The sequence below is a fragment of the Panthera uncia genome, chromosome A2, assembly GCF_023721935.1.
Source record: "Panthera uncia isolate 11264 chromosome A2, Puncia_PCG_1.0, whole genome shotgun sequence".
Classification (NCBI taxonomy): Eukaryota; Metazoa; Chordata; class Mammalia; order Carnivora; family Felidae; genus Panthera; species Panthera uncia.
This window is the reverse complement of record NC_064816.1, coordinates 150,728,221-150,754,692: the sequence shown is the minus strand read 5'-3', so window position 1 is coordinate 150,754,692 and position 26,472 is coordinate 150,728,221. Positions and strand designations below refer to the sequence as shown.

The 26,472-nt window shown below is 41.9% G+C and overlaps 1 protein-coding gene across 1 annotated transcript in view; it reads right to left on the bottom strand.

Moving 5' to 3' along the window:
* MGAM2 (maltase-glucoamylase 2 (putative)) overlaps window positions 1–26,472 on the bottom strand; it is an 85,789-nt gene that overhangs the window by 38,864 nt on the left and 20,453 nt on the right. Inside the window, exons 9-25 of the mRNA XM_049641985.1 lie at window positions 25,257–25,382; window positions 23,046–23,177; window positions 22,858–22,956; window positions 20,358–20,471; window positions 18,898–18,982; window positions 16,123–16,240; window positions 12,778–12,949; window positions 11,901–12,017; window positions 11,033–11,187; window positions 10,821–10,905; window positions 9,642–9,698; window positions 8,709–8,833; window positions 7,758–7,846; window positions 6,923–6,960; window positions 4,601–4,768; window positions 3,257–3,412; window positions 1,895–2,116 (exon numbers count right to left, since the gene is read on the bottom strand). Coding sequence (XP_049497942.1) covers window positions 1,895–2,116; window positions 3,257–3,412; window positions 4,601–4,768; window positions 6,923–6,960; window positions 7,758–7,846; window positions 8,709–8,833; window positions 9,642–9,698; window positions 10,821–10,905; window positions 11,033–11,187; window positions 11,901–12,017; window positions 12,778–12,949; window positions 16,123–16,240; window positions 18,898–18,982; window positions 20,358–20,471; window positions 22,858–22,956; window positions 23,046–23,177; window positions 25,257–25,382 — 2,058 coding nt within the window. The remainder of the gene's footprint in view (window positions 1–1,894; window positions 2,117–3,256; window positions 3,413–4,600; window positions 4,769–6,922; window positions 6,961–7,757; window positions 7,847–8,708; window positions 8,834–9,641; window positions 9,699–10,820; window positions 10,906–11,032; window positions 11,188–11,900; window positions 12,018–12,777; window positions 12,950–16,122; window positions 16,241–18,897; window positions 18,983–20,357; window positions 20,472–22,857; window positions 22,957–23,045; window positions 23,178–25,256; window positions 25,383–26,472) is intronic.

Sequence of the window (26,472 nt, the reverse complement as noted above, 5' to 3'; positions counted from 1 at the left end):
ACTCAAAATGCTCCTAGAAATACCTATTCAAAGGCAGGGAGGGCACTTTCTCTAAATAGTTTGTGAATTATGGGTATAGAATTTCATGGATAGAATATGTGTGTGTGTGTGTGTGTGTGTGTGTGTGTATGAGAATGTGAATATGAACGTGCATGTAAAGGGTGTGAGATGACATTTGGGCATGTGAGTATATTTTAGAAATAGAGAACTGAGTTTTCTCTAATGTGGACTCAGATCTTAATGGTTGAACTTCAGACACTTAAGACAAGTTTTGTCTATAGCCTTGTTTCTCAAAATTGTGTTTCTCAGACCCAAAGCAGCAGTATAACCTGCAGTCTTGTTAGGAATGCAGAATCTCAGGCCTCCCTCCCATTCCCCTTTTGAATCTGAATCTTCATTTCCACAAGATCCCAGGGTGATTCATGCAATATTACAGTGTGAAAAACAATTTCTAGAGAAGAGCTAAGGCGGTATTGTCACCAGCGAGACCCTGTGACTCCCTGAATTTAGGATTGACTCACTGAACTCAGGAAACCCCTAGAAGCTTCTGCCTAACTGTCAATTTCATCTTTTAGAAATTAACTAATGGATTGCTGGAACAGGAAAAGGGACATTTGAGGAGAGGTCTGTGCAGATGAATCAGAAAGTGGAGGGTGGGTGATGGGTATGGAGGAGGGCACCTGTTGGGATGAGCACTGGGTGTTGTATGGAAACAAATTTGACAATAAATTTCATATTAAAATAAATAAATAAATAATAAATAAATAAAATAATGTCTGTAAATGCACTTAATAAATCAATGCAACAAAAATGTAAAAAAAAAAAACTAACACCTGCATTTAAAAAAAAAAAGACAGTGGGGACAGTTACCTTAGCTTCATTATAATGTTAAAACCCCCCTCTGAATATTCATCCCAAGCCCTAACGAAAGGAGCCTACTTACCCCTGTTTGGGAGTCCCTGGCTTTGGAAATCCTTCCCTGGGGTCTCCCTATTTGTACACATAAAGATGACCCTAGTGAGGCAACTCCACCTGACATAGTCTCTGTCTATAACCCGCCAAGCAGCAAACCCACTTTGGTTCATTAACCCACCAAGCAGCAGATCCACAAGATACTTGTGGCCATTATGTACTTGAAATATGCTAGTCTGAACTGAGACTCACTATAAGTACAAAATACACACCAAAATTTAAAGAGTTAGTATGATGAAAAGATCCTAAAATATCTCAAGAATTGTATTTAGATTACACGGTAAGATAACATTTCAGCATATTGGTTCAACAAAATGCTATTAAAATGAATTTCATTTGATATTTTTTCAAATATATTTTAGGAATGTGGCTATCAGGAAATCTATGAGGTTCACACTGTACTTCCATCAGACCAGAGCTGTGGGCCTCAAAAGTGTGGCCCCTTAACCCGCAGCATCAGCATCACCCGGAAACGTGTTAGAGAGGCAGCCTCTCAGGCTGGAAACTCCGGGGCCAGGGCCCAGCAATCTGAGCTTCAACAAGACCTGTAGGTTATTCTGGTGCTCTCTGAAGTTTAAGAACCACTGCTAGAAAAATAACTCTAAAGGTAGAAGTGGGTTAATGCCACTATGTGAATTTCCCACGGAGCAGACACGTTTTTCACAGGGCTGAGTAATGGTCCTTTGAGGATGCTTATGCCCGAGCACTCAGCGGTGCAGGAAATTCACAACCCTGGTAGATCCAAGGTTATGTCCTGGGTCCACCATCCTCCTAGCTCTCTGACATTTACTTCCCTGGGCTGCCGTGCCTTTGTCCATAAAATGAGGGATTTGGACATGAAGATGTTTCAGTGACTTTCATCCATATGGAGCTGTAAGAATTCCATGTTGAGGATCAGAACCTGCAACGCCTTGAAAATTACCTTGAACTGCAGCATGTTTTCTGTATGGTAGATGACACTCAGGCGGAGGAAGCTGATCGTTGCAGAAAGAGAACCAGCAGCAGTGGCTGCTCGAGTTGATTCAGGGGTCATCAGGTGGGTGAGGTCTGTGGTGATGCCCGTGGGCAGGTACTGAATGTTACTGGCAGCATAACTAGGGATGGTGTCATAGTAACAGGTAGGCACACCAGGAACAGTTGTGTCCTGAATAAGAGGAGAAATTCTCCATCAGCCTCTAACACCCACACTTCAAGGACCTAATTACCAAGGAAGTTGGTTCACACGGCCTGAGTCTCTTACACCATGCCCATTATTATGAGCTGAGTTATGCCCCCCCACCCACCCCACCAAAGATATGAAGTCCTACCCTGGTATCTGTTAGAGTGACCTTATTTGGAAATAGGGTCTTTGCAGATGATCAGGTTAAATGAGATCTTTAGAATAGGCCTAATTCAAGATGACTGTTGTCCTTATTAAAAGGGGACATTTGGACACAGACCTGCCCCCAGTGAGAATGCCATATAAGGATGAAGGCAGAAATCAGGGCGATGTTTTTTTATAAACCAAGGAAGACCAGAGAGTGCCAGACAACAACCAGAAGCTGGGAGAGAGGCATAGGACAGAGTCTCCCTCCCTTCTCTCAGAAGGACCCATATTTACTGACATCTTGATCTCAGATTTCTACCTCCCTGGAGTCTGAGATAACAAACTTATGTTGTTCTAAGTCACCCAGTGTGTAGTACTTTGTTATGACAGCACCAGCAAATGAATAGATCCATTTAAAAATACATGCCCATTGGCTTCCTCCCCTCGGTGAACAGGGAAGTGTCAGCAGAAAGCCTGATCTGGAGACTGGAATCTCAGGCAGGGTTCTGCCCCCCACTGCCCTCACGGCCCCCATTGTGATCTTGGGGTAATCACTTATTTTCTCTGACTTTCATTCTCTCTGTTTTTCAAGTGATGAGAAACAGTCTTACCTTCCTGCATGGACCCTCTCATAGATGGGAAAGAATCGCTTAAAAGACCCCATACACAATGCATACCCAACGTATCATGGATGTATTAAAAATAAAAGTGGGGTTTTTAATGTTGTGGTTGGAGGAAAGAGACAGCCAGAGTGGTGATAAGTATATTTGGATTCAGGATATCTGAGGAAAACACTGGTCACCTATCACACAGAATTGGCAAAATAATTCATCGGTTGACAGAGTGTCAGTTTCCTTCTGAAGGATGATTACAGTTCAACCCATCATCATTTGGAAAGTGTTTTCTAGGTGTCTAATTACCCATGGGGCAGTTTTTACAACTTCCCGCTCACTGTGGTGGTGTGTTCCAGATCATTACCTCCCAGAGGCAGCCCCGCTTCCTGCAATGCTCCAGAGTGAGGGGGGGCTCATCAGGGTAGCAGTTGAATTTCTCCAGGTCACTGACTGGAAGTTCCCATTTAATGGAGAATTCTTGTCCAAGTACCAGTCCCTTGAGATCAGTAATCCTCACCACCTGAGGGAGGAGAAAGGAGGCTGTGGTGACAAAAGAGGTGAGGTTGAGCCACCTGGATAATGTCCTTCCCTGATGATCTTCATTCAATACCAGTTCATCCAACACCACTTTGTCATGGGATATTTGGAACATTAGCTTTTACCCTCTGGGGCTTTTGACCTCCCTGTCAGGAAAATGGACTTGGCTTATTCCTGACCTTTCTCACCTCGTGGAGTCCTGTGGGATACTGAATGGAAAGGGCTGTATAGATCACAGGCAGGGCTGTCTTTTTCAGACTTTGCCCCCTGGGTGTGGTGTGCATACATTTTAATAATGATGGCAGTAATCACACAAACTAAAACTACACTGAGCATTTATATGGGCCAAGCACCGTGACAACCACTTTGTATGCATTATTTCTATCAATCCTAGAAGGTGATGCTATGCTGCAAATACCACGGCTACCTCCATCTTACAAGATCAAAAATGAGGTGTAGAGGGGCTTAATGCTTTCTTTGCCCAAGATCTCACAGCTAGGGGACAGTGGAGCTAAGACTGGAACCCCATCCTGCCTCATTCGAGAAACCAGGCTCGTACTGTTAGCTATACGCATTGTCAAAATGGAAGGGGGCTGCCCTAAGAAATAGTGGATTTCCTGGTGCTTGAAATACTCAACTAACAATTGGAATCTTTTGTCAGAGATTATCATGTAAGGGACTCCTTCAATAAGAGCAGAACTGGATTACCCCTTGTATTTTATTCAACTCTCATTTTCTAAGATGGTATAAAATTAGCGTGTCTTTTATACCTTTATACCTTTTATACCTTTTACACCTATATCTTTGTGTCTGAAGCAAAGAGAGTCTTTAACTCAAATGGGAGGACAAATGTGTGAATACTCTCCAGGGCTAGGCCAAAGTATTGAATCATATTTTGACCACATCACATCTGGGATCAGCAGGTCTAGTTTTAAATCTGCCCAGAGAAGAACTGCCTTCTCTGCCTTCTGCAGTATTATAATGCAAAGAAAGCTCAGGAGTCCATATTGAGCATGCATATGATTCTCCTTCAGCAACTTCCCTGTGATGGCATAGATTTTGCAGTGAGCCAGTAACTGCTGAAGGTCAAAAGAGCAAGGGAGAGCAGTCTGCAAGAACCTTAGGCCAGGGCTTTCGATAAGGGCCCTGAAAGGAGGGAACAATCTCGTACCTTTGATGAAACATTGTAGGTAACATTTAAAATGGACCTGTAAGAATTCTTCAATGAAACAGTGAAATTCATAGGTTGCTTGTCCATTCCCAAGATTATGATATCTGTAAACGTGAGGTTGTTGGGGTCTGTATAGTTATTATTTATAACCTTTGCCTGTAGATGGTTCTGGGAAAAAAAAAAGAAACAACACACATCTACTTAGAAACCCGGTACATCACCAAATACCACTCAACAATTTTCTTTCTGACATCTAAGCTATGTCCTTTATCTCTGAAGTTCTTTTTTTTAAGCTTATTTACTTATTTTTGAAAGAGAAAGAACACACAGGAGGAGCAGAGAGAGAGGGAAAGAGAGGGAGAGAGACAGAGAATCCCAATCAGGCTCTGCACGGTCAGCGCAGAGCCCCAAGCAGGGCTTGAACTCAAGAACCGTGAGATCATGACCTGAGCCGAAACCAAGAGTTGGACGCTTATCCTACTGAGCCACCCAGGCTCCCCTATCTCTGGAGTTCTAATTGGTGCCTGGTGGTCATCCCCAGGGAATTTTTTAACCCAGACTCTTAACAGTCTTCAATCTTTCAGTAACATTTCATGTTTGTTTTGGTTCACTGATTATTTATCGATTCTATCACTCAGGAAATACATTCTGGACATCACAGAATTTCCAAGTGACACTATGGGCACTCATAAAACAGACAAAAAGACATGATTATGCATAGAGACTTGTGGGCACACAAAGGTGAAGACATACACATACACACAAAGAGGGCCTAGATGACTCTTTCTTTTTATTTTAATGATAATAAGAGCTGAAATTTCTGAACCCTTACTGTGTGCCAGGCACGGTACTAAGCATCTCATTGAATTCTGACAGGAAGCTATGAGGCTAAAGCCACTGTGAGCCCCATTCTTCAGATGAGAAGACTGAGGCCAAGGGAGGCAGACCACCTACCCGGGGAGCCACAGTTCAAAGTGATGTAGTTGACCTCTAACCAAGGTGAGACTAAAGACTGAAGAAAAAAAACGGGGACACTTTGATGTTTAAAAAGACTAGGCAACCCACAAATGATTTTTTGCAAAGGTGTAAAAACAATGCAATGGAGAAAAGGGAGCCTTTTCAACAAATGGTGCTGGAGCAGTGGGCCATCCAGAGGCCCCAAGGAGAACCTGTACCTAAACCTCACATCTTGGTAATAATCAACTCAAAGCAGGGGCACCTGGGTCGCTCAGTCTGTTCAGCATCCGACTTTGGCTCAGGTCACGATCTCACAGTTTGTGAGTTCAAGCCCCGCGTCAGGCTCTGTGCTGACAGCTCAGAACCTGGAGCCTCCTTTGGACTCTGTGTCTCCCTCTCTCTCTGCCCCTCCCCCACTTGCGTTCTGTCTGTGTGTCTCTATCTCTCAAAAATAAATAAACATTAAAAAATTAACTCAAGGCAGTTCACAGACTTAAAGGTAAAACTCAAATTTTTAGGGAAAAAATACAGGAGAAAATATTCAAGATCTAGGGATACAAAGAGTCCTTAGAGTGGACACCAAAAAGCATGATCCATAGGGGCATCTGGGTGGCTCAGTCAGTTAAGCGTCCAACTTCAGCCCAGGTCATGATCTCATGGGTCATGGGTTCAAGCCCTGGGTCAGATTCTCTGCTGATAGCTCAGAGCCTGGAGCCTGCTTTGGATTCTGTGTCTTCCTCTCTTTCTGCCCCTCTCCTGCTCATGATCTGTTTCTCAAAATAAATGACCATTAAAAAGAAAAGAAAAGAAAAAAGAAATCCCTACCCATGCACAGACTTCTAAGAGAATCCAACTAGAATTCTCATATGACCTGCTACCATCACTGCCTTTCTTCCTCTTGGTCCCCTCGGGAGAGAGATGAGGCAAGTAATGTTCTGTGTCTTTCTGTATCTTCCAACCTCTCAAAACCACCACTTAATACCTGTGCCCAAGTTTTAGGGGCTGGAAAAGAGGACCATTATGGAAGAACCTCCAATAGGCCCCGTGCCCCTACCCACATCCCACACGTGCTTGCACCCCACCAAGGACACATCCCCGAAGCTAGGACTCATCCTATCAGACTCAGAGGTAAGAATTTTTTTTCCAGAAAAATCCAAGTTCTTCACTGAAGTCATACTGATATTTGATAAACTTATTTATATATCTAACATAGATTAAAAACTATCATTTTAACTCTAATTTTTTCTGGGATTGTCACAAGCCCTGTCTCTGTTCCACATCGCCAAGCATCACAGCAAACCAAAAACTCAAGAAGCAATCACAGAAAAGGATGCACACTGTGTGCTCCTCAATAACAGTACTTACAGAGGCGACAGAAAAATCATACAGAATATACTTTTCATCTAAAAGAGAAAGACAGAAGGGACCTGTTATTATAGGAAGCAGAGGAGCTGTGCGGTCATGCTTTCCTCTTCATGTGGAATACCTCTGCTTCCCCAAGTTCTGCCCATTTTTCTCAAGCCTCCAAGTTTCTTGGACCGCTTCTACCAGCACTAATTGCATCCCCCTCTGAGCTCCCATGGTACTTTGTCGTGCCATTTTGCTGGCATTTCAAACATGGTGAGCTCCACTTATAGTCATCCGCATGCACACTGTATCTATCCTGCTGGACCAGGAGTTCCTCGGGGGCAATGTCTACAGCTCATCCATCTTTATATCCTCTATATACAGTGCAATGATAAATAGCCAATGAATATTAAGAAATGCTAATCGTACGCAGGGCACGGCTTTTATATAATCACAGGCCACACATAAGCTTTTGTCGGTTACCTCTATGGAAATCTTACAGTGGAAAATCACACTACACAAATTAGATACTCCACCTTGATAGTAATCAAAGCAATATTTTACAAATCTATTTACAAAACGTATTATTTCGTATTGGTAATGATACCCAGAGAAGAGAGTAATTAAACTAAACCAAATAATGTGTGTCACTTTGGTAGAGTCAATAACATACAAGTTGCTCATCTGAAGTCTATTTTAATGCATTGTGCTTGGCTAACTGAACTTTCAGAATAAGTTGGTTCCAAGCTGCAGAAGCAAGCACTGATGATAACAGGGTTAGTGCTATTCTGGACAGCCTACAATGACTACTTTCCACTGAGAAGCCCAGGGAGGGCACCAGAGGGAAGCCTACCTTTGAATTCACCATTATCCCAGTACAGCTCTCCCTTCGCTTCTCTCTTATAGTCCAAGGCAACAATGAGTCCCAGGGGATTCTTCCGACTGTGAAAGAGCAACCCTCAATTTTCAGAGAATGAAGAAGACATAGAACTATGTTCAACCAACCCCTTTTATGCCTTAGGGACAGATGAACTCAGAGTCTATCCCAGAAATGGAGTAGATATTGACACTGTATGGAAACACAGAAGTTGGGTGTGGGTAGACAACAGAGGCTGGTAGTGAATGAGCATAACAATGGTAGAAGGAGGCCGTTCCTGCCAAAGACTGGGCTTGCAATACTACTAATAATCAGCACTTACTGGGTGCTTGCCATGTGTCAAGCATTCTTCTAAGTGCCCTATGGACAATAAACCACGTCTACTGTATTTTCATTTAACCTGCATGATAACACTAAAAACTCAAACCATTGTCATCCCCAGTTGACTAGTAATAGGCAGCAACACAGAAAGTAGGTTGTCCATGGCAATACATCTAATGTGTAATAGAGCTGGAGCCTGAACCTGAACTTTCTGACTCTTGACCCTGGAAGCTATGTTGACTTCCATGTGATAACTCTTACCTCCTATTTACCTTGCATTCTCTCATGCCTAAGGGAATCTACTTGAAGACAGTTGCTGGCCATAGGGAAATCCTCATGAATGACTGTTTTGACTGTTCTTAAAATCCGATTCAGTCCCCAAGTGAAAGGCTCTAGAAACATGGAGGAGCTGAGGCTACCTTACCCACTAAATGAACACGAAGGTGCCACTTCAGGGCTGACCTTGAAAGGAGGGGAGATGGATTACTGACTGGAGATGTTTTCCCATGATCTGTCCACATTTAGTGTCCATTTGCCTGCCCCATAACACACTCCCCTTGGAGCGTCAGAGCAGTCACACCGTAGAAGAATGAGGGAGGAGCTTACCTGGCCTCAGTGGTTGTGTTGGGCTGCTGGGTGGGAAATATGAAGCCCCCACGGAGGTGAAGTCCAATCCTATCGGGTGGTAGCTGCATCTCTACCAGTTGTTTCCTCCACTGGATAGCTACTCCCTAGCCAACGGAATGAGGACAGAGCACGTAATGGACTGTTGGACTAGGAGGTACTGTGGAGATCATTTAGTTCAGTCACCTCATTTGCAATGAATCAGTCAGAGAAAGACAAATACTATACGATTTCACTCATATGTGGAATTTAAGAAACGAAACAGATGAACATATGGGGGGTGAGAAGAGACAGGCAAACCATAAAACAGACTCTTAACCACAGAGAACAAACTGAGGGTTGCTGGAGGGGTGTTGGATGGCGGGATGGGCTGACTGGGTGATGGGCATTGAGTAGGGCACTCGTTGGGATGAGCACTGAGTGTTATACCTAAGTGATGAATCACTAAATTCTACTCCCCAAACAATATTACACTATATATTAACTAATTGGAATTTAAATAAAAATTTGAAACAAAAAAAAGGAAAGCAGAGACCCCCAAAAGCAAAGGATTGCCCAAGGCATAAAGTAGATAGCAGATCTGAGACTCCAATCTGCCCTATTTCTTTATATTGTACCATGTGGTGATTCCACAACTGGGCTTTCATTCACTAGGGTATCACAGCCTCCAGCCAATTACTAGTTCTCACAGCTGCAGAGTAACCAGGTTCATAAAATGAAAATTCCTATAAACCTACCCCAGTTATGCACATTTCATAGTATGTCTAGAAAGACCTTCTTCACAGAGAAGTACTCTCTATCAACTGAAGTTAAAGCATTGCACCATTATCCTCCCCCAAGCTCCCAGGACCGTTGCCTTAGAAATGCCCTCTGCTAGAGGCTGGTCTCTGACCCAAGCGGGGCTGCCTTACTTACTGTCTCATAGTCGTACCACACGGCATCCGGTATGTATGCCTTCACTTTGTCCACACCCTAGGGAAACCCCAACAATGAGCAACATCAGCACACCCCTTACAGTACACAACGCCTCATATGTTTGTCTGTACCATCTTGAGAGACGGTTGGGATCATTCCATTCTACAAGTGCAAATACAGATACTTAGAAAGTTGGGCAGTTTACTGAGAGCAGAGTTGTGCCCAGAAATTAAAATGTGGATCCTGAGAAACTGAACAGAAGACCATGGGGGAGGGAAAGGAAAAAAAAAAGTTAGAGAGGGAGGGAGGCAAACCATAAGAGACCCTTAAAAACTGAGAATAAACTGAGGGTTGACGGGGGGTGGGAGGGAGGGGAATGTGGGTGATGGGCATTGAGGAGGGCACCTGTTGGGATGAGCACTGGATGTTGTATGGAAACCAATTTGACAATAAATTTCATATTAAAAATAAATAAATAAGTTTTGCTTCAAGGCTCTGGAACTTCCCAAGAGAAGCATAGAAAGTTCTTTCACTGAGCTACTTGTGTAGTCTGATGGGTGGGAGGAGACTGAAACAGCCAAACCTCTAGGAGAACCTTCCAGTAGGACTGCCCGCTGCCCAGCATCTGCCCAGAGATGGGTCTTTGACATGAATACAGTGGTGATCTTTCATGTTTATAAAATGGCCAGCATAATCCTGATTCCTCCCCCACACTTCCCCACTCATACTTAGGAAGGGTATGTGTGGTCCTTCATATATATGGTCTCCAGGGTAACACCCTCCCCTTGTCCAGACCTCTCTCCCTCCCTGTTTCTCTCTCTCGCCTCTTCTCTTTTCCCGATCCAACCCCAAGAGCACACATCCTTTGGTCAAAGGGAAGTACAGACAGATGGCCAGCTGAAACTCCCATGGCATTTAAAGCCCCTGTCAATCCACGGCCATAGGCTTAAGAAAACAAGTTTTAATGTAATTTTACAAAATGGAAATTGTTTTGCTTGGTGACGCAGTGGACCAAGAATTACTATTTTTCTAATTTCCAAACTTTCATAATTTTTCTCTCATTCATATTTGTATTGATATTTAAACACAGCTATAGACACTCAGGACTGAGCTTATCCAGCCAGAGAGCCATGAGGACAAGTGTGATATTCCACACTATTGTTCAGATTATAAAGATACCTCATATAAAACAGGTGTGATGAGAAGTCCAGGCCCCCATAAGAACTGCTCGTGCACCTCCCATGTAGCTGGGTCCTGGTAGAACCTAGAAAACAGAGAAGGCAGATGAAACCTACAATACAGAACAACAGCACACTAGATGGCAACAAGATCCTGACTAACCAGGTGAGATCAGGATCTGAGAGGGACTCTTGATGGGTCAGGAAACTCACTCATGGACAAGGGGCCTTGCCACGGTGTCTCCCCGGGTGTGAGCTCGGTAGAAAAGGGTGTAGAGATAGGGGAGTAGAGTGTAGCGGATGTTCAGATAATGTTTGGAGGAATTCACCAGCAGAGAGTGGCTTCCAAAGGCAACGGGATCCTGATCCTAGGAGAGAAGGAAGCAAATATTAGATACTTCCATTGTGTTTTGAAAGTTTGTTCCCTTATGATAAGAAGCTTTCTCAGATAAAAGTAGCTATGGTCTCCACCTTGGAAGATAGCAAAGGGTTCCCCAAACTACAAGGATCTTGGTCCTGCTTCTTCATCATAGATGAAAAAACAGTATCAAAGATTAATGGTTTTACCAATGTAAACTGCAAACATGTGGCAGAGTTTAAATTTGACAGGTGTCTTATGATCCCAGTCTATGGCAGCCACAAGGGTGATAAAGAAGCCCATGGAGGTAACCATGAAGATAAAAGGGTTATAGAGGGTCCTGCTCCCTTCAGAGCTGATCTAATTTATTTTATACCTTGAGGTTCCTCATAGTACTTCATAGTACCAGTGGACTCCAATGGTCCCATCTTATAAAAGGTAGTGACAGAGGTAATAGCACCACAGAAACTCTAACACCTCTTCTCACCTTTGTTGGTGGGTAAAAGAAAAATCAATATAAATCACAACAAAATCACTCAATATGTATATATTCCTTCCCATACACCCTTATCCCAATATTCTGCTCTCTGGGCCTATGACCCCAAATTTATCTATTCTCCTTCTGCACTTAGGGCCAACCTATAGGATTTTCTGCAATCCTCTTTGAGAACAACTAGATTAGACAATCCAAGAAGTTTCCATCCCTTCACTTGGAGACCTTACCACGAACTCAGGTCCATTATGATTCCTTGATAGTGGATAAAAGGCTCCAAGCTGCATCCACCTTCTGCAGAGCTCCTCTGTGACATTTTTTGTATAACCACAGATGTTGGCACCTACCTGGAGATTTAGCACACATACAAGTACAGTGGTCAGTGAGAGAGGAGACAGCAGTGATTGTACACCTATGTAGTAAGGGGACAAACTCTTTTTTATTTCCACCATTCCATGTTTAAAGGGGTTCTCCAGGCTTTCAGGGCCAGCCCCCAGACAAATGGAAGAAAGCAGCAAATGGGCATCGTGAATCAGCTGACAAGAGGAAGACTGATCGGTGGTATATCAAGGGCTCATCCTCAATATTCAGCTCCCAATTTCATCCTTTGCTATTCACTGATGCTTTGCTGATGGACATTTTCTGTGATGTTAATATATTTTACTCATGGCGTCTCTATCCTAACTTCAGAGATTCCATGGATGACTACCCACTGATAAAGTTTTACCATTCATCTTCAAAATACAGTTCATGCCACATATAAAAATGAATTTTCTTTTTTTTTAATGTATGAAATTTATTGTCAAATTGGTTTCCATACGACACCCAGTGCTCATCCCAAAAGATGCCCTCTTCAATACCCATCACCTACCCTCCCCTCCCTCCACCCCCCATAAACCCTCAGTTTGTTCTCAGTTTTTAAGAGTCTCTTATGCTTTGTCTCTCTCCCACTCTAACCTTTTTTTTTCCTTCCTAAAAATGAATTTTCTAATACATACCACACAGAGACATGTATGCTTCTTGGTTTTCAGACACCTCAAAGACTAGTAATGGAAAGAATGCCAAAGGAGAAAAAGTTAAGTTTCCTTGGTTAAGAGGAAAACTCACCATGGGGATACCAAATAGGTTGAACTCAAGGATACTAGGGATGGACCATCGGAGATCATCCCATGTGGCTGCATTGTCTCCCAACCAATGAGCAGCAAACTTGCCAGACCCAGCAAAAGTAGAACGGGATAAGATGAAGCTACTTTTGTTCAAGGGAATACCCTCCATGGCCCTGAAAAGGAACACAATCAATTGAATGTGAAGTGAGCTGTGAATGTCTAGGACTCACCTATATCCAAGGGCAGCAATGGACTTTCCAACCTAACAGAAAAAGCATCAGGGCATCATAAGCTAGGTGAGCAAACTAGTTTAGCATTAAGAGCTTCTTTCCCACTTCTGAATAAGGTTTTAGACTTCATGTAAGACAGCACAAACCTCTATAGTCCAGCCCCCGCCCCCCACCCCCCGCCCTAAGAAATGTCTCTAGACTCCTGTCCTCTTGATTATGCTTTCTTCATCTTGTTGGATCTGGTTGTGCCTCTGACCCTTCTGGTCGACAAGACACTGGAACCGTGCCTTGGGTCTTTGGCTCCGTCTTCTCCCTCCAGACAGAGATTTTCCAATGGCCCTTGTTTCCATGCTTTGCTGCCCATACATATATCATCCTGTTTAGTATAACACCAGTTCATGTTGAAACTCTGTAGCCTGTGCTGGCCTAGGAGGATAGTTTGTACACCACGTGGGCTCCAGGCACCTGGGTTCCTCAAAAGCTTCAGAACTTATCATTAGCAGTTCTCAATGTTGGGAAATCTTAATTAATATGAGATCAGTGAGTCTCAAAAGATGACATAAGATACTCTTTATAAAGTTAAATGCAATCCAAATACAAAATATTATTTGCATTATACTACATATAAGATATTATATATCAAAAAAGACTAGATAGAAGAGAAAGCAAAGGAATTGAAAAGATGGAGTGCAGAAAGATAAAGACTTCAGGATGGAGGGGAGCATGGGGTGGGAAGAACACGTAGTTAGATGACGGCTCTTTTCCTAGCTTTTATTCTGAATACTCTTTTGCGTAGGCACTTCCTTGAAATGCCTCTCCCTCCTTTCTCCTTCCCTGATAAACAGCTCACACCTTCCTTTAGGGATCTCATATTAAACAAAATTACAACTATGGGGTAGTGATACCCTGGCCACAACTGCTGTGAGCCCTTTGCTTTTGGTACATGGTCTGAGACAAGTGTGTCAGCAGGCACCGGGCAGTTCCTCACAGACCCTGTCACAGCCACCAATTCTTCCCCACTTCATATCCTGAGGACTGCCTTATGAGGAGTCTATCAATGCCAAATGACTTACAAGGGCAGAGGGGAGAAAATTCTGAAAAAGAAGATGGGTTTAGAAGAGTGAGCCCTCCATTTGTACAATTTAACAAGTGATAAAGGTAACATAAAGGAGAAAACTCACTCTTCCACCCTTACCCTCACGTCTACTTGGCTCTCGATGAGCAGGTACTTTGCCTTTATTACCACTGACTAGGGGGTTTATTGTATGCTGCAGTCATGGATCATAAAAGAAACACCTTCAGGTTGTACAGAGTAAAACTGAAACAGGGATAAGGTTATCTGAGGTTACAGGTTTATCTACAGGCCAACCTTCATGGTACCACAGATTAAATAAGTCTGTTTTCAAGCCCAGAGGGACAATCTTATTCAGAGATCCTCAAGTCTCTCCTTTCTATCCCTCAGGTTTGGTCTGTTTATCATCCAGTCCTGATCTCTGAGGGGATCTGATCTTTCTACTTTCAGCTTAGAGGGAGGAGAAGTTCATTCTTGGGGTAGACCAGTAATCACTGCCCCCAAACAATACTTCCAGGAAGGCTGAGCCAAATAGCCATCAGATCTATGACTTAAATTTTCCTGATGCTCAGATTCCACTGAACAAACATCTTATTTGTTTTTCTACCACTCTGCCTCATATCCAAAGGCCAAGTTCCACTTATTTCCAGGGACTTAGGTCACTCTGTCTGACCCAGAGAACTTAGAAAGGCACTTACTACCTTCTCCATCACAGTTACCTTTTAACTATCAATCATAGCTATTAGAATCTATGAACCAAGCCCATCATGATCTTACAGAACTTTTATTACATGGAGACACCAGCCATAAAGCAATCTGCAACTCTCTTTCCCTCTTCCTGCCCATTCTTTCTTACCCTGGTCACTTAGCCACTCTCCCACCCACTTTCCATTCTTAGAAGCGTCTACGGGTTGAAATAGATCGGAACTAAAAGAAACTCTGGCCAACATCAGTCCCAGCCTCCCGTTCCCAAGATGAGGAATCTGAGCCTTATTCACCTAATTTATTTCCCAGGAAAGGTAGAGTGAGGGAGACAGAGGTCAGAAAGAGAAGATAACAAAATTAGAAATGTGTCCTTTTTCCTAAAGCTTTTCTTTTGTTGAGATCAAAACTTTGGCATTTATTGGACAAGGACTCTCTCTCACCTGGACAATCCAGCATAATTCAAAGTCTGGAGGGCACAATGGAGCAGGAAAACAAGTGGTGTAGTCTAACTCACCTCTCTCACCAGGCCCCCTGTGGAGCCCTTCCTGACTTCGCTCCCTCAGACCAGCAGCTATTCAACACACATCTTTAGTACACACTATTCCTCAGGCTAAGGATATAGGCATGGCTTTTCCCTCAAGAAACTTACAGTCCAGCAAGAGAGAAAAAATGGGTTATCTAAAAGTTATAAGATTTTTGCACATTAAGCTTACTGCAATACAAATAAAGGTAGCACAAAAAAAGGGAGATAGTCTTTCTAGAACCGACAGGCAGGTTTCCAGAATGAACATCTGAAGAGAGGCTTTAAAGATAAGCATATGTTTGCAGACAGGAGAATGGAGAGGGAGACTGGGGCAGGCAGTGGGGAGAGTAGCTAGAAGTATTGCATGCAGCATTGCCAGGTAAACACGGGACACTCAGGTCAACTTGAATTTCATTTAAACGATGGATAATTTTTAGGGTAAGTATGTCCAGTACAATTTTAACTTGGTCCTATATTTTTATTTGCCAATTCAGGAAACCTTAGTGTGTTAACCACAGCAACATTGGGTAATAGGACCTCAGCAAGGGATGGCTTCCAAATGAATGCTCTAAATACCTTACACCTTACTGCCTACTAGTATCTGATGAAGTCCCTTAGTCACAAGCCAATCAAAACTAATCTCCCACAGAAACCAAGGGGCTATAGGAAAAGAGCTCTTTAGTAGCCTATAAGATCTGAGTTTCTGTGTCCTTATCAGCACAAAAATATTTGAAAAACATACTTCTGGAAGATTCTGAAAGCCCTCTGCCTCCTAACTCCCCCAAGCTGGAATTAGGGGGAAAACCAAGTACTTACAAGTGTGTAGCTTTTGCCATGGAGTAGCCATACAAGCTGTGGACATCATAGTGAAGGCCCTGATGAAATTCTGCATCCATGCAGAGGGTTCTTGCAGAAAGGAAGCCGTCCAGAACTCCTGTGGGGAAATACCCATTAGCGAGGCACTTCCTTGTCAATGGGCTCTAACAAAAGAACCACCCAATTGTTTGCTTCCTCCTCGTTCTATCTTCCTACCCAGTCTCCGCCTAACGAAATCCTTTCCAGATTTTAAATTCTACCCTAAATGCTGCTTCCTACACGGATCTACACTAAGCCCCTGAGATAGATCATTAAAATTAATGTGCACGCCCACTGAGGTCACAAAAAAATGGTGCTGGATGGAGGAACTGAGGAACAAGCTCATTGCCACAGGAAGTTGGTCTGAGATTAAATACAAATAAGACACACACATTTCTCTACATATATTTGATCAAGAGGAACTGAATGTGTTAGGAACAGACATGAGGGACAGTGGAAAGGAAAATGCTTTCACTCTTCCATTATAGGCACTCATATGCTGGGTAGGCTTTTTGAAGAAATGAGAGATGACGTTTGGGTGGTTTCACAAATGAGAACTCAGATCCTGCCTCTAGAATCACCATTGCGACTGTATTTTCCCTAAAATACTCAAAAGTTTCTGCTTTGTAGCCTAGGATCTCGTTCTTCCCTTATTTTTTCTCTGGTAGACCAGTAACTGAGACATAGCAGCCCTCCTTCGTGAAGCCCTGTTGTGGACATAGGGCTGCAGTATCAAGTACAATTCCAGAAAGCAGTGGGACCAGGAAACTGTGAGGTTGAGTTTTCCCCACAAGCCCAACAGAATCCCACCAGGTCAACTGAACCAGAAATTAAGTTGAATTCCAAAACATAATGAAATGTGTATTTTTGGCACAGCTCAGCCCGTGGAATGAGACTCACAACCACTTCCATGATAAGAAAAGACACTCCAGGGGCGCCCAGGTGGTTCAGTCGCTTGAGGGGCTGACTTTGGCTGAGAGCATGATCTCACGGTTTGTGAGGTCGAGCCCCAGTGCGGAGCCTGTTTTGGATCCTCTGGCCCCCTGTCCCTCTGCACCTCCCGTGCTCCTGCTCGCGCTCTCTCTCTCTCTCTCTCTCTCTCTCTCTCTCTCTCTCTCTCAAAAATAAATAAATATTAGAAACAAAAAAAGAAAAGATGCCACAACTGTCTAAAGGTCAAAGGTAAATATCTAAGTCTTTTTCATGCTCGTTTGTGCTCTCCAAACCTGAAAAGGTGAGAAGCAGAGCAGCTCTGGGGCAGAGGCTAGTCACAGGTAGGAAGACACAATGCTGTGAGGTAGGGAGTGAGGTGTTTGCCAGAAGCAGGCAGAACAGGAGGACATTGCAGTTTTTTTCATAGAACAAAACAAAACAAAACTACAACAACACACCAACTTAGTTCTGGCTAAGAAGAATATTAAGAGATTAAAAGGGAAACATAATAAACTGATCCACAGTGGGGAAAAAAATGGGAACAAAGACCGAGCAGAGACGAATAAAGAGTAAACAGGGCAAGCAAATAGATTTTGCAAGAAGTTAAGTGATCTGAAGACAAGATTTCTCCCAAAAAAGTTCTCCACTCTTTCAGTGACCAGAAAGGGCTCAAGAAACAGGTAAACCTTAGTCCAGGGTGCAGGGAAAGTGGACAAACCAAAATAAACTGGCAGAGACTGGCCAGATGTTCACCAAGCCTGTGTTCTCTTCCTGGGAGAGGAAGGTTGTATTTCACACTTTTGCTCCAGGGTAAACTGAGAATATGTGGTTGGCTTTCTGAGCAAAGAAATGTGAGCCAATTGAACACACCTCACTTCAAGGCCAATAAAACTCCCTCTACCTCCACCGTCTCTCTCCTTCACCCAGGAAGCCAGAAACAAGGGACTCTGAGGTGGTTCCATTGCACCACTAGTTCAATGGAAGTAACTAGATCCCTGAGTCACTGCTTGAGTGACAGCCACATATCTCATGCTGGAGTATTATATGAGCAAAAAATAAACGTTTATTGTGTTAATCCACTTAGATGCTGGGGCTTACTTGTTTCCACAGCACAATCTATTCGATGCTGTTACACACACACACACACACACACACACAATTTCAAAATCAGGAATGGAAAATTTGACTAGAAATGAGACTTAAAAATAAGAGAGACTTGGGTGGTTCAGTTGGTTACACGTCCGACTTCGGCTCAGGTCGTGATCTCATGGTTCTGTGGGTTTGATCCCTGCCTCGGGCTCTGTGCCGATGGCTCAGAGCCTGGAGCCTGCTTCGGATTCTGTGTGTGTGTCTCTCTCTCTGTCCCTCCTTCACTCTCTCTCTCTTTCTTTCTCTCTCAAAAATAAATAAACATTAAAAAAATTTTTTTTAATTAAAAAAAATTAAGAGAGACCTAATTAGGACCATTGATGCTTTCAATTATGGCTAATGAGCAGAAAAAAAATTAACAAAATTGCAGCTTTACTTCAATGGAAGGTAGTTTGGACTTGAGGTTTTCTGAAGAACCCCAAAGGGGCTGGGAGACACAGAACCCCGTGGGGGAGGCATGTCTTCATCACACACTCGCCCTGGGGTTCAGTTCCTGCAGCGAGAAAAGGTGGCCAGAGACCAATGTGGTGGCAGGGCCTCCAGCAGAGGAGCGGCCCACCTGGCTGCAGGCCGCGTGCTCCAGGACAGTGGGACTGAGCTCTGCCACAACCAGTGCTGCTGAGGCTGCTTTCAACAAGCCTTGTGACAACTTACTGGGAGTGAAAGGAGGAACGTTCAAGTGGTTTGACTCACACCCACGATTGGACCCGTGGTGAAAGCTGGATACTTCATCCATTTCCTGCAAAGACACAAAAGCCACACAAGGGAAAGGGTTACCTACAGTTGGGTTGGTTGTCTGGGAATGTCCCCTGAACTAGGAGCCCGTCTGGGGTCTCTTAGCAACTGACTTAGGGGTCTTGAGTAATCTTCCTAAATTTTCTTGACCTCTGTTTCATCCTTTGGATTAAACTGTGCCTAAACTGCCCTCCAACTCTCAGGTATCAGGCACGTTTTACTTTTTATACCTTGAGTTCAATTAGTTAATTAGGAAATACCATCCCAAAGGCTGATTTTTACCCATAAATGTTATTGTTGCTGGTATTATTTCAGTGATGTGTTAAAAAAAAAAAAATAACGCTTGGGGCACCTGGGTGGCTCAGTCAGTTAAGTGTTCGACTTCAGATCAGGTAACGATCTCAGAGCTCGTGAGTTCGAGGCCCGCGTCGGGCTCTGTGCTGACAGCTCAGAGCCTGGAGCCTGCTTTGGATTCTGTGTCTCCCTCTCCCTCTACCCTACCCCCTGTTCATGCTTTGTCTCTCTCTCTCTCTCTCTCTCTCTCTCTCTCTCTCTCTCTCAAAAATAAATAAACATTAAAAAAATTGTTTTTAAAAAAAAGCCTACGATAGAGGAATGTTTCTATTTTACAATTTCCCCTTTTATCCACTCAGTGAGGGACATGAAGATATAATTGAGATCAAATCTATTTCTTCAAAATGGATTAAAAAATTAAAAAATAGGTGATGCCTAATCCTGTTAACAGAGATAACTTCCCAAGTTTCAAAGAAATATCTCCACCTGCTATCCCCACTTAAAAATAAAGTGGATTCATTAAATCAGTCTCTAAATAACTTTAAATTTTAATGAAGCAGTGCAACAAATAATAGCAATTATAGCCTCTAATAAACCAGTATTTTTAGATTGAAAGACAGTTAATGGAGGAAAAAGCTGAGACCACGAGAAAGCAAAAGACTTTCTCACAAAAGACATAATCAGTCAGTGGCAGATCCAGAATTAAAATCCAGGGTTTTGAGGGGTCTATTTCACTGCATAGAAGCTCAGCATTAAGTAAAAGGATTTTTTTTTTGACATTCACTTATTTATAGAAACAGAGACAGAGCACAAACTGGAGAGGGGCAGAGAGAGAGGGAAACACAGAATCTAAAATAGGCTCCAGGCTCTGAACTGTCAGCACAGAGCCTGATGTGGGACTCGAACCCACAAACCATGAGATCGTGACCTGAGCCGAAGTCCCACGCGTAACCAACTAAGCCACCCAGGTGCCCCTAAGCACTAAGGCAAGAAGACTATTTTATTACACATCAGGGTCAAAACTCATTCTCAAATCTTGGAACATCCATTTCCAAAAGACGTTTGATCCGGGAATAACAACTTACAATCCACACTCCATCAAACTCGAGAGTTTTATGAAATTCACTGATCTGCTCTCTCCACCACTCAATACAAACTGGATTGCTAAAATCAGGAAAGACCGTCAATCCGGGATATCCCTAGAGAACAAAGAAGGCACCACAGTTGGTGTGGCTGGTGGGTGACTCACACATTGATGGCAGGCTATTGCTTCTTCCGTTAGGAGCCCCATGCATCTTATCATTTCAGAATCAAAATGTCCCCCAAAACTAAATAGTAAAATAGATGCAAGGAACCCACAAGAAGTAAAAAGAGAAGGAACAATTGCTGATCACAGAACTGAGACGTTATCAGATGTCTTTTTTCTATGAAAACACAAAAGTAACATTTCATCATGTCAGACCAGACGGAAGAACTATTTAAAATTCTCACACGTCTAACTAGATAATATTTCAGGAGCGAATCATTGGATTCATTTAATGTGTTAATTAAAGAGCATTTAAACCCGTGTGGAATAACAATGTTTATAAAGAATATGTTGATTTTGGTATATAAACAATCATTTTAAATGGCAAAATGATTTTAAAGAGGGCACTTGTGATGAGCATTGGGTGCTGTATGTAAGTGATGAATCACTGAATTCTGCTGAAACCAATATTGCACTCTATGTTAACAACTTTAAATTAAAAAAAAAAAAACTTACCGAAAAACAAATAAATAAATAAAATGGTGAAATGAATTTTGTGCTTCTTATTCAGTTCCTATATCTCTTATCCTCTCTTCTCTTCCTATCTATTCCTATCAATGTAGCTTTCAACATTTTCCAGAAATAGCACAAAGATAGAACTTATAGCCAAATTATTGAAAACCCTGAACTGATAGGATACAAGCTTTTGTGCTTACATTCTTATTAATTTTCTCAACGAATTTATAGGTTATGATTTAGGATGATGTTCAGGCAATATAATGAATATATATTCATATATATAATGAAAACATATTATATATATGAATATATATAATATATATTATATATTAATATATAGTGAATATATATCATATATGAATATATAATGAATAAATATTATATATTATATGTATATATTTATATTATAAATATTATAAAAATATAAATATATAATGTAAAAAACACATACATAAAATTCTGAGACTTCTTAAACCTCAAGATGAGAGCTTAAAATTCTCAATTTAAATGGATTGAACTTTTTGATAGGGCACCAAAGAGTGAATAGGTGATAGGGCACAAACAATAACCAGAGGTAATTTGGACCTCAGGAAATAGGCAGTGCGGTAAAGAAGTCACCTACAGCAACACTCTATCTAGAGCAGACCCAGCAAGCTTCATTCTAACCAAATGCCTTTATAATAAACCTCCACCCACTAATTACATGCAACTTACTAATTGTATACCACTCAAATATGAGTCCTACTGAAATGACTCACAGGTCTGGATAACCTACTTTTTAGATGAAAAAAATCATGTTTATGTGACCATGGCCTCTGATTTTGTACTTACAGATGACTATTGGTCTACCTGATATTTTAGAAATTTTCTTCAAACAAAACCAAGCAAAGCATTGGTTTGGGGAAGGAAGGGAACTTCTCTACTATTTCCTGGAAGGTTCGACCCAATGAAAAAGAAAACACATAGAATTAAGTATTGTAAACAAAGTCGATAGGAATTCAGTGAGCAGTTATGTAAGGGGCATTGATAACCCCGAAAAGGAGTTTTGAAAAGTAAACTGCCCAGGAGCAACACAATTTGCAGTCACATAAACTTTCAGATTAAGTATGTTTTAGGAAACCTCACATAATCCAATTATCTAGGGCTGAGCCTGTAAGTAACTGGAATAAAAAGTTGCCTACATGATTTGATTTCAAGTACTCTGAAAAGAGGCTTCTAATCAGCCTACTCCAATGCCTGAAACTGCTACGTTGGAATGAAGGCTAGGCTCTACCTACAAGTCTCATAGAAAAGAAAAGTACGTTAGGTTGCACATTAGCCTATGAGCATATTGCTGCATTATTATAGCTGAATGTCTTGGGAAAGACAAGGAAATTGGGGCGCAGGAGGACTTTAAGAATACATGAATTTTCTTCTAATAATACATTGCTTCTCCAATATCTATAGTCTAGGAATTCAGGGGCTAGCTTTTTAGAGACTAGATATTAGTTTTCCCACCACAAAAGAAGAAATGATAATTATGTGAAGTGGTAGAAATGGTATTTTCACAACGACAATCATACTGCAATATAGAAACGTATCAGATCAACACATCGTACGCCTTAAATTTACACAATGTCATATGTGAAATATATTTCAATTTTTTTAAATCCCCCAGAATTTTAATTATTTTACTATGACATCTATTGGTCTAAAAATAATATTAAAGGAAGCCTCTAAAGCCATGAAAACAGTAATGATACTGCCTTCTACTCACTCTCATAACAAAAGTACCGACTTCCCCAGATGACTGTAAGTTAGTGATTTTCTTGCAAAATTACCTGTCCAATGGCAAATTCATTGTCCTGCCAGATCCATACTCTCTTCTTACTTCCAGTCTCATAGGGCTGGTAGTTAGAGTCATTTAATACTCCAGGATGCTAATAAATAAACATGATAGCAATTATTTTTGTAAATTTCTTTTACACTTTGAAAGGAAAAATGAGGCAACAGATTTGTTTGAACATACCATAATGATTATATATTTCATTCCTTGGCCATGCAAGTCTTTGGCAAAATCTTCGAGACGAGGGAAAGCCTCTTTATCAATCGTGAAATCCTTTCCCCCTTCCATGTAGTCTATGTCAGAGTACTGGACGTCCTGAAAGATCCAACCCGCCGGTTAGAAAATGCCGCTGTGCTCACGGAAGGTATCATAGCTCTGGTACTTGCTGACTAAAACTGAAGCTGTGTTTCTCAGTGATCCTCAAACTCCCGGGACTTGGCTACCTCCTAGAAGTATATAAGCCCCTTCTGAAAGATGCAGGTGCTCTTACGTTGTAGTTTTGTCTCTCTCTCTGTCCTCACAGGTGCATGTTATAAGGGAGGAACTTGGGAGGGAACTTGATGGTAGGGACTGTGTCTTGTTCATCTCTGTAACTCAAGAGCTTGGATGCTTGACGTGAAACAGGTGTGCTTTAAATGTCTGTTTGGGTAAGTATATTCATAATGTTATAACACTGTGCAAACGTGGAGCCTAAACATTAAGCTAGAATATATCAGAAGAGGAGAAAACAGTCATCTTGTTCTATAAAACTGCTAGAGTAATAACTCACAAAGATCAATGACAGAGGGCAGAGCTTTAATTGACCAAACTCTCAGACACACATTATTCTAGGGTTTGCCTATCAATCTGAGATGGGCAGGTGTTGTTCTCAGGGAGGAGACTGAAATGCAAAGGGGTTGAGTGACATTTCCCCAGGTCGTATTCATGGGTGGGTGGGGTCGACTGAGGCTTTTGTGATAGGTGATAGGAGTCAAAGGTGACCCCAGCTGCTCTTTTTTTCCAACCTGCCACAACTTCAAAGACATCCGAAGGTCTTTTAAGTAAGTGTTTCTCATGTGTATTAGAAGGCTCTGGCTTGCAGGCCTGAAGGAAATGTGGCTTGTGGCCTATTGCCAATGTGGCACATCTGTTCTCACACAAGGCAGTCAGCTAGTACCCAGGTGTCCTCGGGAACCACGTGGTGGGAAAGATCCAATCCATGGAAGAGAAGCTCATTTGTTTCTGAATCAGCAACACCTCAGAAAAGCCTTTCCCATCAGAGGTACAGGGACAGATTGAAACCAACACCCCTCGTAGTCAAAAGCAATATTTTTGAATCCTGGTCCTGCCATTTAGCTAGCTGGAGTGGCCTTGGAAAAGTTATGAACTGTGCAGTGAGTCTCCATTACCTTATGTACCAAATACCAATAAATGAGAGTTAACCATGATTGTGAAAGCACCTTATAAAATCATAATGACGTGTTGAGACCTGGCCTGATTCCTCCTGGAATTGAATGCTTGCAGACAGCATATTTGGGAGCATTACAATGAAACATATAATCAGTTACTCCAAAACAACACAGTGGTCATGTTTTCTCCCAGGAAAAATTCATCTCTCTGCCTGCTCCCCTTTCTGCCCTGAGAGGGGATTGAAAAGTCCTGAGATCAGGCCAAAGTCAAATATATCCTAGCCAAATTGGATCCTAGTCAAATATATGCTTGCAACACAGTTCCAAAGATCTAGCCCAACATAAATTGTTTTGATAACCTCACTAATAATGTTATGTATCTCCTGGATGAATTTGTCAAATATTATACACTTAATAATTATCTATTTACTGGTGGACATTGAACATCATAAACAGAGCTCTGGAACAAGAGAGCTTTGATATCAGAGTCTGCTAGATCTTAAAGGAGTGTGCAAGGTCACTATGAGATACTTATTCTAAGTCATTTTTATAGCCATCAGCTCTTATTAGCCATATCACCCCAGATGTTGCTTTCTTTTATAAAATAACAGCTAACTTTGTCAACAGTTCATCCTCTGTGCTGCCTGTCTTCCATAAAGTGTAAGGCAATCCTCACTATCAGTCCACCGAAGTCAGCCTTACATTCTCATTTTATAAAGGGGGAAACCAGGACTCAGAGATGTTAATTAACTAGCCCAACACTGACAGAACTAGGAAGAAGTAAAGTAAAATTCAAAACCATACCCATCTGACTCCATAAACCAAGCTCTTTTGATGATGATATAGGTAATTTAGCATGCAAATTTCTGACAGTAGATGTCCCTATCTATGTATCTATCTATCCAACTTTCCATCTATCTCTTTGTGTATGTTCCTAATAAATTGAATTAGATGCAAACACTAAAAGATAGGAAATGCTGTCTTACACTGATAAGTTCCAACTTACATATGGGATCCCAGCTCCACGATTTCGGTCCACAACCTTCCTCAATCCATTGATGCCGCCATAGTTCCTGCGACTAAGCTGGAACCCAAGACTCCAGTAGGGAGGCAAGAATGGTCGTCCAATGAGCTGAAAAAATAGACACAGGCCTGGCTAAGCATTTAAAAAATTACCGTTTTGAGGACCATGTCTGACACAGAAAACACTATTTACATTTCACCTTCTATAAAGCCCCCAGATCTAAAAATGTCAGAGTCAAGAGAAATCTCCTAGGGTAATTTGCAAAATTCTACAACTCACATCTTTCTTTCCTAAGTACCTAAACATATTCTCAGCAACTGCAACATCACAAAATAATGGGATTAGCAAAAATGATTGAATAATGGTGTCATACTGGAAGGAAAAAAATAATCATTCACTCAGTAAATGTTTTCTGAGTGTTTATGATGTGCTAAGCATTGATGTAGGCGCTTGGGATATAGCAGCATAAAGCAAACATAGTTCCTGCTCTCACAGAGATTAAAGGAAATACATAAATGCCTAATATAATTTCAGATAGTGGTATGTGCTAAGGAAAAAGGAATCAGGATTGCTAGGATTATGAGTGATTACGTGAAAAAACACTGGACTATGTTTAAAATCCAGGTTTACAGGGGTGCTTGGGTGGCTCAGTTGGTTACACATCTGACTCTTGACTTTGGCTCAGGTCATGATCTCCTGGTCTATGAGTTTGAGCTCCCTATCAGGCTCTGAGCTGACATTGTAGAGTTGGCTTGGGACTCTCTCTCTCTTTCTCTCTTTCTCTCTCTCTCTCTCTCTCTCTCTCTCTCTCTGCGCCCCCCACTGCTTGCTCTCTATCTCTCTAAATAAATAAAAATAAACTAAAAAAAAAAGTCCAGGTCTTCAAGTTGCTCAAGCCAACACTCCGAGAAAATCTCAGCCACAGCCCCATTTCACATTGTTCCCTAGAAGCCGCTGCCCTCCCATGTGACAGTGCCTCCGAATTCCCACACAGTTTCTTTGCACCTCATTAATGGCACTTATTGTAAGGTGTCTCCTACTATAATTATTTCAGACAGTGTCAGACTTCCCCTATTTGATTACAAATTAGCTGGTATCTGGGACCATATTTCACATGACTTTGTGTCACATTGAGCAAGTCACTTCATCTCTCTATACCTAGGTTTTTCATCTGTATAACAGGAAGTTCAGGCTAAAT